Source organism: Malaya genurostris, chromosome 3 (assembly GCF_030247185.1).
Source record: "Malaya genurostris strain Urasoe2022 chromosome 3, Malgen_1.1, whole genome shotgun sequence".
Lineage (NCBI taxonomy): Eukaryota > Metazoa > Arthropoda > Insecta > Diptera > Culicidae > Malaya > Malaya genurostris.
In genome coordinates this window covers 51058365-51072619 of record NC_080572.1, presented here as the reverse complement: position 1 = coordinate 51072619, position 14255 = coordinate 51058365, and the positions used below count along the sequence as shown (strand labels likewise).

At 35.1% G+C, this 14255-nt stretch overlaps 2 protein-coding genes across 5 annotated transcripts in view; one reads left to right on the top strand and one right to left on the bottom strand.

The window, feature by feature from the left end:
- Positions 1 to 1093, bottom strand: part of LOC131433792 (collagen alpha-1(I) chain-like) — a 44890-nt gene extending 43797 nt beyond the window's left edge. The window contains exons 1-3 of the mRNA XM_058600390.1: positions 843 to 1093; positions 633 to 654; positions 152 to 323 (exon numbers count right to left, since the gene is read on the bottom strand). Coding sequence (XP_058456373.1) covers positions 152 to 323; positions 633 to 654; positions 843 to 1093 — 445 coding nt within the window. The remainder of the gene's footprint in view (positions 1 to 151; positions 324 to 632; positions 655 to 842) is intronic.
- LOC131436275 (mucin-2) overlaps positions 1 to 14255 on the top strand; it is a 486638-nt gene that overhangs the window by 217605 nt on the left and 254778 nt on the right. The gene's annotated exons all lie outside the window — the stretch shown is intronic.

Sequence of the window (14255 nt, the reverse complement as noted above, 5' to 3'; positions counted from 1 at the left end):
ACAATCATATTCTCAGTTCAAGTATGCGAAATGCTTTAGTAATTAATTTTTAATGAATTTTCATGAGAACTGTAACCAATTTCTTACATTGATGAATTTTTTTTCTCTGCATAATGTAATATGATTGGCAGCACGACTAAAATGTTATAACCGGCGCGCTGATCATTATCAGCAGCGGTGGTGCACAGGTCTACCAAGGGGCTCTTCTCCCGGTCCCAGCAAGGTGACACTTGGTTTTCGGGCGGATATGGCATCGTGTTATTGCGCGAAACCGACGATGGAATGATACCGGAGCCAGCGATGTTGGTTTTGTTCCGAAGAAACTAAAGCCAAAAAAAAATTCTTTGTTTTTAATTCTCAGTCAAATTTTAGTTCAACCAGTAAGAACAAGAAATAAGTTACAATTTTGTGATTTGAGTGTAAACCGTGTGCGATGGCGATGAAACATTTTTTTTAAATTAATGCTTGTGAAATTTCATTGGATCGGCGAATCTCTCTGTCCGATTTTCGAAATATCATAACTCTTATAAAAAAAGGTTTTAAATTCCAAGCCAACCAAGTTCATTCAAACTGAACAGAAATGAAAACCACAATTCGAACTAAGCGAATTTAAATGTTTGCAAATTTCACACCTGATCGGATGAGTTCAGATACCTGTACAGTTGCGGTTTTGAGTTTCGCGAGCCGATGTGAATACATATCTCTGTTTATTTTTTTTTTCATCGCGCCAAAACGATCATCGTTGCCTGGCTCGCAACGTTGTGGTTAGGAATGGGGTTAAATCGGATCAGACAATTTTTTTTTGTTTTGTATCAGACATCAATCGTCGCTGCGGGACAAACCGAAACGTATCATCAACCCCTGCGGCCGGCCGGTCGACGATGGTTCCTCGTTCGAGTCCGTTGCGTTGATTGTTTTCATAAATCACAGCAACGGCCAATGGTTCAATGATCCAATCTTGCCTGCCTGCTGGACGACCCGTTTTACGCTGCAGGGCATTGGTTTCGCGTTTAGCAGAGTCGCAGCACTCGTCGCTCGTTTCCCGTAGTGAGAGGTGTTGATCCTTCTGATCGGAAGTCACCACTACCGGCATCCGAAATTGTACCCTTTTCCGGAATCGAAAGGAGGGTGAATTTTATGTGATGCTGGTTTGGATGCTGGCGTTTTTTTCTCTTGCACAAAAATATTGTATGAAAACCACAACGAAATACTTCAGCTATTTGTGACACCGCAAACGTTTGAGGTTACCTTCACTGCACGGAGAACCCTTCGATCATAAAATTGCGATATCGCAGTTTTTGATTTTTGCGATAGTTGATTTAACTAATTTCTTTTTGATTCAACCAATATGGTTTTTGATTTGCATATATTCAACTAGTTGAAAAATATGTTGTTTTGAATGCTGTCGAATGCCGGAGACAGTTGAAAGCAAAACAATAATCGCAATGCAAAATCAACAACTTTTTTAGTTGAAATCTGTTCGCGTCGCTTCAAAATGTCAATAAAAACAACATCGATGGTTAAAGCGTTTGGTGAAATTGTGTTCATTCGATTTGAGAAATTTATGATTCCATAACAAGTGTTTATCTAACAGCGGTGTTGTGATAAAGTTAACCTTGTTTAAGATGAAAAAGATTTGTTGACGTTAATGAATGATCATCTCGTAATCATTCAGGTATGCGCAAAAATTTTATGCTTCTAATTCGATCATTGATTTACTTCCAGCAGACTGTTTTACTTCCAGCTGTTTGATACCGATGATGATGTTCATGCATTAGCAATAAAACGCTTTTTGACATGAATTTAATTTATAAAAGTAACAGGAGCGAAGGGTTTCAAACACACAGAACGCGCTGCATTTGAATGGCGCGTTTGAATTTCCGTCGCGAAATTCCAATTCCCAGCGGTTGATGCACCCAAGTCATATAAATTGACTAAAATTATCAGTGCATAACTTTGGTTCAACCGTTTGAAGGCATCATCTTTCAATACTCATTTTAGGTAAATTTAATAATTTCGCTAGTTTACTCGCCCCTCCGGGCACTTTTGCTGATTGAAAACGTTTTTCTACATCAATCATTTCCGATAGAATCAGAAGTATTTTTTTAGAACTTAGATCTTTACTGATCTCGACTTGACATGATCATGATCATACAAAAATTAAAATCACTTAGAGATCAGATCAGTTCTGATTTCGTAATGATAATTTATTCACTTGAAATCAGCAGTGATCGGTGGTTTGCCAGTCCTAATGTTATTACATGTCAATATGAAATACTGTTTATATTTTAACAACAATATTTATTTCATGAATCTCAACATACCGAACTTATTTCAAACAGATCATGACGTGGATCAGTAAGTATATTTTGATTATTTTCGCAAATCAATAACATCGTTCGAGTTGATTCAACTATTTGCAATGTCTAAAACAAATAAAACCGGTTTATTTTTCAACTAACAGAATTTTGTTTCAATAACAACACCAGTTATTTCAACTAAAATATTTGTTGAATTTGAAAGGTATGTGTCCTCACTAATTGACAACATTTTTTTTTCAAACAGTTAAATTAGTTGTTTCAACCATCGTTTCTGCTAATCGAAAAACAAAATTGACAGTTTAGTTAAAACAACACGCAGAGAAAAATAGTTTAAATGTAACTAAATCTGGGTTTCACGTAACGATTTATTTTGTTGAAATAGTGACAAAAGAAAAATAGGTTTAATATAGAAAATATTGTTGCTTGAAACAACAAAACTAGGTATTTGATTTTGCTCAGTGGATTAGTTTGTTTCTATAAATATTTTGTTAATACCAACAAATATTTTACTTGTGCGTTCCTGTAAATTTCTTGACAAACAATTTCATAGTAAATTCAACTTGCAAAATCAGTTTAAAATGAACTAATTTTGGATAAAGGTAATATGTATAGTGTTTTGAATTTATAAACTTGGCAGTTGAAATAAATGATAAGATATCAACTTGAAATGATTAGTATTTCAACTTACGCTTTTGTTTGTAAAAATTATTCATTTTGTTTTGTTTTTACGAGTAAAATGATTTCTTTCGAAATAATTTGAAGGCTTGTTTTTTTGTATATTTTTCTTCAATTTATATATTTGTAAGGAATTCCAATTATATTTATATTCCATACATTTATAATATTTATCTACATACCACAATCAATCCAATTTTACTTTTTATAGTATTCAATGATTCGATACCCTTTCTCGGTGCCCTTCCGGTGAAGGTAGAGTTAACCTGCATCAAATATAAGTTGTTAAGAAAACGTGTTATTGCAGTTTCTAATATTATTAACTATCAATACTTACGCTTGGATTGATGAAAAGCCCGATGAAAAATATATAAGCAGATAAAATTTTACTTTTGAAATATGTAAAAAACTTTTCTGTTCATTCACGATTGAAAAAACAACTCTGGTTTATAAGAAATAGGACTGATACGGTTCTTTTGAACAATAAACTTTGTTGTATCATTACACAAATAAGACAACAGATAAAATGAATAAATTTTGTTCTTAACATAAAGATAAAGCAGACTTGAATCAACATAGATATTGCGAATAAAATCAACTCTGCTTTTGTTGATACGCAATACATTGATGAATTATTTCAACAATAAAATCAGCTGGAACAATAATTTTTTTCGTTTGGCAAGACCAAAATATTTATTCACATTGAACAGAGATCTTTGTTGATGTTGAAGGGAGAAAATGGTTCAAAACAATCATATTCTAGCTTGAAATTAACATGAATCAGATTTAAAAATCTACTAACCGATTTGTTATTTTAAACAAGCTCCATTTCTCTGCGTGAACAATCGATTAGTTGTACCAAATTTTAACCAATCGATTTCAGAAAATCAACTAATATTCTGGTTGAAATAGGATCGCAAGTGGTTCCGTGTGTAACGATGATTATCCTGACTCCGGGCTAAATGTGTGACTGATGATTTTCCGAATATTTTCAAATTTTGCTCTATAATCAAGAATAGATTATTCAATCATCAGCTTTTAATCAGTCTGTCGATGGTTTCAACGAAATTACAGAGTAAATGATATTTTTTGTCGGTTCAAGAGCTTACACATCCTCTGGAAGCACCCATATCAATTTTTATCCGCTACTATATAATGAAAATGAAAATTGATTAATGACTTCTTTTCACGCCCTCCACCACCGCCCTCACGCCTGGGATCGACCCAGAATGCATTTGTTCCACGGTGGACAGCGGAAATTATTTCTGATAAATTCGTTGTCGGTTATTTGGTAGTGCTTCATAACTGTATTGAAGCATTTGCGCTCTTTTACTTGCCATCATCATCGGCACTGGAAATGAGAACGACTGAAATTGAATTGAGGTAAATTAAATTTTCTCGCATCGTCATTCTGAATCAGTCGAATATGACTGACGGGCGGATGGAACGCGGCAAAATGTCATGTGAGAACTCATCAGCAGCGTTGATTCCTGATGCAGTCTGATGGATGTAATGAAATTTTCGAAGTTTTCAGTATTACTCGACTGTCGATAGACTGTTTCATGAGAATCCGTAGGTTTTTTTTATATCGTTTATTCAGCCCCGGCTTTAACTCAAAAGAGTCGTTCGCCGGGGGAAATCAGTAGGTTATGACAACGTCCAAAATGATTGTTCTCCATCCAATTTCCAAGCATAGTTGGATTGCAGTTGTCATAGGTAATGAACTAACTAAAATCATAACAAGATGCATAATTTCATTATAAACACTCTAACTATTTGGGAATGTTTTCTTGTACCACAGATAACAGATTTTCGAAAATAATCTTTTGTAAAAAGCTAAACATTTTTTATCAATTTTTTCAAATGTTTTAGAGTCGATTTGCAAAAAAAAACACTTTTGATTTGGATGAAATTTTGTTGCAAGATAGGTGATTATATTCCCTTTCTACAGTCAAAAATTCAAGTTGGGCGCTTTTAAAGAAAAAAAAAATATTTCAAAAAAACTTTTGCATGTTCAACCTTTTTTTCTGTGTAATATTATCTAAACCTAAACCAATGAAAGTCATAATCATCTTAGAATCCAATTTTCCAACTGCTAGTTGCCTGATACATGCAAAATGTATCAGTAACGAATCTGGTATGTATTCATAACAAACTTGAATTTAAACTTTCAAATAAGCGTTTGGTCGTTACTGGTGGGCCGTATAAATAAAATGTAGTAAAGTCTGTTGTTTGTAGTATCTTGTCAAAAACAAAGTCCACAGAGTATAACGCGGTTTGGTATGAATAAAACACACTGCCACTTTTTTAATTTCTGTACTTCACTTTATCAGCAAACACACGAGTAGCAACCTCTAGAGCTACCTACCGAAAACTGGTAGTAAATCCTACAGTTTGTAGCATGTTTTGACAGGAACGTGATCCACACGTAGCATTTACTATCGAAATTCAAGCATGCTACGTTTTATTCATACGGCCCAATATGTGTATATGTACTATCCATGAAAACGTAAATCTAATGACTAACTTCTCTTTCGCGGAGCCCGCCATTTCAATTTGACTCCATGTGGAAAACAGAACTATTCCAAACAGGAAACCCTTGCTAGCGACGAACAGAAAAAAAACAATCCGAAAAAGCTCCATCGAAAACTCCATTCACCTGGAGCTGGAGCGGACTTCTGGATATCGAGATATGTCGAGAAAATTGAATCCATTCAAATAATGTTTGCGCAATTATCATTACCTGGCCAACGAATGAATTTCATTTTATTCGGGTGAATCCTTTCAAAAGATGTTTTATAATGAAGTTGACGTCTAATTTCCAAACACTGAATGATTATTTTCACCGGAAAAACTCACACGGACAAATTACTCCCATCTTCCTAACTTTCCTGAAAAAAATCTATTTTCTGCGACTTAGATAAAATATCAAAATATCAAGTACCGGAAAGTCGAATTTCGTTTTCGGAAATTTCATGTACTCGCCCCTATGGTGCTTTTTCAAGATCGAAAATTTTCAAACTTTAACCGCTGGGCAGCAGCCCTTACGCATGTCCGATTTAGCTCAAACTTTGAAGAAGGACTTTTTTCGAGGTGCTTAAACTTTTGAGCACTAGAGGTTTACGAAATTAGAGGTGATCCCAAAATATTGGCACCCTTATAAATACGAGCGGTAAAAATCAACGCGTTTCGTCGATTACGTCACTTATACCATCATATCTCCGGAACCAGAAGTCACAGCCATTTAATCTTCGAACCTAATCAATGGCCCGATAGTAGCTTTCCGAGCCTAAGTTTGTTAAAAACGGATCAGCCATCTCTGAGAAAATTGAGCGGTAAAAATATCTTCGAAAAGTGCACACACACAGACGTTTTCCGATCTCGTCGAGCTGAGTCGAATGGTATATAACACTATGGGTCTCCTAGGCTCCATTCGATAGTTGGTTTTTCCAACAATTCTAATACATTTCTAAAGAGCAATTCCAGGAATGAGTAGACGAAAAAATGACAAAATCAGAATCGACCTTCTCCGATTTGGATGAAACTTTGCACACGGCTTCAGTATGGCAAACCATAAGTTTTGAACCGATGGAGATGCCAATCCGATTCACAACTGATTTTTAAAAAGGGCGTATGTATTTTTGCATTTCACAAGAATTGCCTTTTTCCAAACCATTGTAACTCGGAAACTGTTAATTGTACAAAAATGGCGTTCAGGAAAAAGGTGTAGGGAATGGATTGGGCACTCTAAACAATATATTCACTGAAATTTTTTTTTGATTTTTTTTCTCAATAATTACAAAATAATCCGAAAAAGTTTAATAAAAAAAAATCAGGGTTTTAATTTTACTGGATAATTTTTATTTTCAAGCTGTTATTAAAACCTACAGATTAATGGCTATCCAATCCGTGCCTTTTTAAAAATGAAGAAGTTACCGCTACAGTTACAGGATTTCCACCAGCGCATTCATGCATAAAAGCAATTATCTAATTCTTGAATACAGTGTTGGTGATTGCCGAAAATTTGACAGAAGCTGCTATATTTCTATCTATATTGTATACAACATTTTCAATCCGGTAGAAGATGCTACAAGAACTCGAGTCTCTCAATGCATGAACCGCGAGAGAATTTTTCTACATTCCTTCGCTCCACTTCATACTCTGAGTATTTCACGGCCCTTAAAAAAAATTACAGTCTGATAATGATTGTTGCTGTGTGGAATTTCCCAAGAGAGAATCGCAAGTTGACAATTATCGCAGAAAATCGAGTCGATGATTCAACTTGATGATTCTCATACTAGGTTGCAGTATTTCAAAACCCTTCTGTGGAGCATTCACAGACATTTTCATAAACACAACTTATACAAAAGTTATATGCACATAGTTAGAATAAGCGGCAATAGTAAAATGATTCTATCGCAATTATCCACTGCCTGTATAGAATCGGATCGCGAAACGAGAATAAGCGACCGTTTGTTGCTTCAGAGAAGATCCTCACAGCAGCGTGCTAACCTTTGATTCTCAGAAATGTCATCGAGAGAAATTCGCTCTCGCACTGGTGTCGATTCTATGTTAAATGAGCCATGCCGGGTTTTTGTTGTTGGGATGATTTCCAACTCTCTTTGATGGCACTGATTCAATCGTTGAAGAGTTGCCAGAGAACGTTCTTTGATACGATAAAAGCCATCCTTGCTTGAATAAGTGTTCGTTACTCTTCAGTCGGATTGGTCTTTTCATTCGTGAAAAATATATTGTTTGTCATATTGAAGACGTGTGCAAAGTTCCATTTTAATCGGTGTGTGTGAAGTGTGATGATCTACTACACATTACTGGAATTACTCAGCAGACACATTGTAGATTGTGATTGTGATTGGGTGACCTAACAATGTCGTTGTTTGTTAAAAAAAAATAATATTTTGTAGGGTAATAGCAAAAATCATCGTTCCAAAAAATTTAACAAATATATACACAAACGAAACCAAGAACTTTCTACTTTCAAAGATGCTTTTTAAAGACTGACTGATACTCTTTGAATGCCCTAGTAGAACGGGTATGGACTAAGGATGAATTTTCAAGTGATTTTCGGAATTGTCAATCATGAATCTTTGAAGCAAGAGCACAGATATTTTAGGTGTATCTTTTTTATGGTGTGGACACCATCATTTGATTGATTGTGATGTAAAGGATGTTTATTAAGAATTTGTTGATTTCAAATTTAAACAAAACACATGCCAAATTATGAAATGATTAATTTATTTTTATTTGGTAGAAAATTTTTTTAAATTTCAAATTTAACTTAACAGATCGGCTGAAAAGTTCGTATCGTTTCTATAAGAGGGCGCCACTAGAATTAAATCTATACCATTTTCAGTTAGTACCAACCTTCAAAAGATACGTGTATAAATTTGACAGCTGTCTGATTATTAGTTTGTGAGATATTGCATTTTGAGTGAAGCTACTTTTGTTATTGTGAAAAAATGGAAAAAAAAGAATTTCGTGTGTTGATGAAACTCTACTTTTTGATGAAAAAAAGTGCCGCCGATACCAAAAAATGGCTTGATGAGTGTTATCCAGACTCTGCACCGGGCGAAGCAACAATTCGTAAGTGGTTTGCAAAATTTCGTACTGGTCATATGAGCACCGAAGACGATGAACGCAGTGGACGTCCAAAAGAGGCTGTTACCGATGAAAACGTGAAAAAAATCCACAAAATGATTTTCAATGACCGTAAAGTGAAGTTGATCGAGATAGCTGACACCCTAAAGATATCAAAGGAACGTGTTGGACATATTATCCACGAATATTTGGATATGAGAAAGCTTTGTGCAAAATGGGTGCCGCGTGAGCTCACAATCAATCAAAAACAACAACGAATTGATGATTCTGAGCAGTGTTTGGAGCTGTTATATCGAAATAAAACCGATTTTTTTCGTCGATATATAACAATGGACGAAACATGGCTCCATCACTTCACTCCGGAGTCCTATCGACAGTCAGCTGAGTGAACGCGATGAACCGAACCCAAAGCGTGGAAAGATTCAACAATCGTCCGGTAAGGTTATGGCGTCTGTATTTTGGGATTCGAATGGTATAATTTTCATCGATTACCTTGAAAAGGGAAAAACCATCAACAGTGACTGTTATATAGCGTTATTAGAGCGTTTGAAGGACGAAATTTCTAAAAAACGGCCTCATTTGAAGAAGAAAAAAGTTTTGTTTCATCAAGACAATGCACCGTGTCACAAGTCGATGAAAACCATGCTGAAATTGAACGAATTGGGCTTCGAATTGCTCCCTCATCCACCGTATTCTCCAGATTTGGCCCCCAGTGACTTTTTCCTATTCTCAGACCTCAAAAGAATTCTCGCTGGTAAAAAATTTAGCAGCAATGAAGAGGTAATCGCTGAAACTGAGGCCTATTTTGAGGCAAAGGACAAATCGTACTACAAAAATGGTATCGAAAAGTTGGAAGATCGCTATAATCGCTGTATTGTCTCTGATGGCAATTATGTTGAATAATAAAAACGAATTTTGGCAAAAAAATGTGTGTTTCTATTAAACGATACGAACTTTTCAGCCAAACTGTTATTCTACTTCGGGGCGCCTCTTCCGAATTTGCCCTGTACAAGAAGGGGTAGAACTTAACTGCGAAAATCTCTTGTATTTATCGCAGCAATATGATTTTTTCCCATATTATCGGAAATATAAAGACTGTCCCAGAAAGTATGGACGCACTTTGATTTCGCTGTAAATAATTCACAAGTGTTAGATATTCAAATTTTATTCGATATACTGATAATATTAGACTACAACAACAGAATATTATTCTCAACATTTGCTACTTAGCCATAGTAGACTAGCTGGCGCACCTTCTTGCGAATGTTCCTCATTAAATTCCGTACAGACATCTTGACGACAAGTTTTGACACTTTTTTCCAATCTTTTTCAAACTGTTGAATGGTTTCGGCTGCCGAGACATGTTTCCTAAGATGTGCCTTCGTTAATGTCCAAAATTCCTCAATTGGTCGAAGATGTGGGCAATTTGGTGGATTCATGTCTTTTGGGACGAAAGTGACATTTTTTGTAGTATACCATTCTACCGTTGATTTCGAGTAGTGGCAAGAAGCAAGATCTAGCCAGAAGACAACAGGATCCTTGTGGCTTCGAATCATGGGATGAAGTCGTTTTTGTAAACATTCCTTGATGTATATTTCGCTGTTCATTGAAGCAGTGGTGATGAAGGGTTTCTAAATCTTACCGCAGCTACAAATTGCTTGCCAGATCATAGCTTTCTTACCAAATTTTTCGACTTCGGTCGATGTCTCGGACTAGTTTAACACTTGCCCTTCTCGCACCGTACAATATTGTGGTCCCAGAAGGGATTTGTGATCGAGTTTCACGTAGGTTTCGTCGTCCATGATTATGCAGTTCAAATTTCCAGCAAGAATCGTATTGAACAGCTTTCGAACCCTCGGCCTGATCGATGCTTCTTGTTTCGGACTACGTTTTGGTTGTTTCTGCTTCACAGATAACAATATTTTGTGATTTTACATTTATTTTCATGCACATATTTGGAGCAGGCAATTGAATGGAAAGTTACATTACAAAACTAAGCGGTTTGTAAATATACAGTCTTGTTCAATGAAAAACTAAATGAATCTTAATGTAATTTTACATCAATCATGGTTTTAAATCAGATTTTCGTTTCAACTGATGTCTATTTCATAGTACTATCAGGTTACATGTCGTGTAAGTTTCATCTTTTCTTTCTGTGTTCTTATAGGTTCGAAGATTCAAACGTTCTTTAGCACGAAAAACATTTGACCACTTTTTTTGGTCACATCCCGAACTGAAACCGCCTTCTTCTGCTCGAACGCCTTCAGTATACGTATATCCAAATGAAGGTTAGTATGACCTTTTTTTCGACCCGTTTTCGGTTTATCCTCAAAGGTGTTATTCTTATCGAACTTCCTGATTGCATTTCGCACGGATTTTCAACTTACTCCTTCCATTTTTGCTAACTTTCTCAGTGACAGTCCGCGTTCTGTTGTTCTGCTGAAGGTGCACGCATTTCGAAACAAACTAAAACGAAAACGAATAAACAACTGCACAAGTGGTTAGAGAAGAGTGTGAACAACAGGATCCAGCCATAAAAATTGACAGAATCTGAACCACTGCAAAATGGCAGCGGTTTTTGGTTGCGTCCATACTTTCTGGGACAGTCTTCATTTCGCGTATCACTGATCTAGGGAGACTCTTGTGCAATTGCGCATTAGAAATGAAGTGGTATGATGATTGATTGAACTGTATGATTGAAAATATCGATCAGTTGAAATTTTTACTGGCCTGTTCCATATCAATAGCTCAAGGGAGTTGACCCTTTTAGTTTAGTAATTTTTCAACTGATAATTAACGCATGAACCAAATACAAATAATAATACCCCTAGGTCCCATACAAACGAATCGCCAATGTTTGGTTCACAAAATGATCAATCTAGCCTAGACGTTCCTCCTATGATTCCTTGACAAGTCAGAGTTAACAGAAATGTATCTTACTGGTAACTTTATTTTATGTTGCCATGGTTTAGTTTAGCTTGTTTATCAGACCAAAATAAACGAAAAATTACCAATAAAAATATTGCGGAAGCAAATTCAGCTAGAAAATATTGCTAGGTATGCTATCGTATAAACAAAATAACTGTTTAATAAACTAATTAAAATGTCTATTCATTTGATTGATTTATGTTCGCTGCTTCCAGATCTCGTTTAAAAGTAGCGAATTTCAAAAAAAAACACGTTACTTTGGAGTCTGAACTGAAATAAGCAAATGAGAAAAAATCTACCATATTGTTTATTTTACTTTGATGAGCTCACGAAACATATTTGGTGGTTTTACTGAATGGTGGAAAAAGTCAGGCATGGAAATTAAATTGTTTTTCTTGGAATATCAGAAACAAATAAAAATTGTTACCATCGGATTTGCACAATATGATCGAATTTATACGAATTTGTGTCTTACATATTTTAGTTGACAAAAGCATAGATTGACTACCAGCATAAATCAAATGAACAAATTTGTTTATTTGATTTATGCTACCAGCAAACCCGATACAAGACTCGGAACAGACTCGACTTTTAATTCAATGACGTTAGGTTTGACATCAAGTGAAAACGACTTTAGAAAGACTTGAAATTGAAGGTACTAAATTCGGCGAAATTTTGCTCCGATTATATTTTTTACACAACGTATTATTTGAGTTACTCATACCTAGAACAGACGACATGCGAAAAACAATTGATGATCAAACGAACTACGCCCAGAACTGCTTTTGATTGGAAGTTGAATTCTCATATTAATCAGAATATTTAAATCAGACCCTCCAGATAGTTGTGACTTCATTGAACCAGGAGGAAGTAAAAAGGATGTTATCTTTCTATTTAATGTAGAAAAACCTGTTTTAATCCACCTAGTGGTGTAATGATGCCTTTCTCATATCAATCATACTATCATATATAATACTGTGGTATTCTTCAAAATAATTTTCTTCGATTCTTAAAAGAATAACCGAAATCGATTTGTTTGACCGTCTACTGATAAAAACTATCAATTGGAAAACATTTGAGGTCGATTTAGAATTTTTTTAAGGTTTTCCCCCATTTTCAGTGATGGTATACAATTTTTAACCCACTTTACCTTATATTTCCGGATCCGGAAGTCGTATCCGCTTAAAATTCAGGAATAACGCATGGGACCACAGGACCTTTCATATGAATCTAAGTTTGTGAAAATCGGTTCCGCCATCTATGAGAAAAGTTAGAACATATATTTTCTTTTATTTGCACATTTTACCCCATAACTCCCGAACCGGAAGTCGGATCCAAATAATATTCAGGAATTTTGTATGGGATCTCAAGACCTTTCATTTGAATCTAAGTTTGTGAAAATCGGTTAAGCCATTTCTGAGAAAAGTTAGTGCACTTATTTTCACAATTTTTTGCACATTTTACCCCATAATTCCGGAACCGGATGTCGGGTCCAAATGATATTCAGGAATTTTGTATGGAACCACAAGACCTTTCATTTGAATCTAAGTTTGTGAAAATCGGTTCAGCCATCTCCAAGAAAAGTTAGTGCAAAAAACGTTACATACACACACACGCACATACTCGACGAACTGAGTCGAATGGTATATGACACTCGGTCCTCCGGGCCTCGGTTCAAAAGTCGGATTTCGCAGTGATTGCATAACCTTTCTATATGAGTAAGGCAAAAATTGAACATGGCTCCATGCTTCTGTTTGTATTCGAACAAAAATTCTTAATTTTTACCGTACAGAACCATGATCTTCACACCACGATTAATAAATCATGTGAATATTCTAGAAAATCAAAGACGACATAATCTAATGATACTATTCTAGTTTTAAGTTAGTCGTTAATTAAGATTAGAAAATACCCTTGGCATCTTAGAGCTTAAGCAGTGTGCCTAAAAATATATTATATTGTTGAATAAAAAAAAAAATCATGTGAATAAGAAAATGTATTCCGAAATGAACCATAACTACGATAAATATGCTGATAATTGGAATTTATTGGCCACCTCCTTAAGAGTTTCATAATAACCAGATTAATTAATAGGTTATTTCATTTTTTTTTTTGTATCTGGAAAACTATCATATTTAAACAAGAATTAAATCCAAAAGCCATATTACTTCTTACTTACTTCAGATTTCCTCACACAGAAAGAAAAGATGAAACTTACACGACATGTAAACCAATCGTACTATTAAACAGTTGAAACGAAAATCTGATTAAAAACCATGATTGATGTAAAATTACATTGAAATGCATTTACTTTTCATCGAACAAGGCTGTATATTTACAAATCGCTTAGTTTTGTAATGTAACATTCCATTCAATTAACATTCCATTCAATTACCTGCTCCAAATATGTGCATGGAAATAAATGTAAATTCACAAAATATTTTTATCTGTGCAGCATTTCGAAATAATAAACATATTCCATGGAAACGCTGTTCATTATTTATTTTTATTTCGGTCTTCAGTGGTGCTAGTTGTTTGGAAAATTCATCAAAGTACGTTATCAGGATGACAGTGTATCTCGACAATGTACCGCATAGTGAAAAATGTGTCCACCGAAATTCGTCCAAGTATTCCGTATTATTATTTGTATTTGGCATGAACCATTCCGATTGATATAAACAATTGTTTATTGCATGTTATTTGAATTGGTCCACG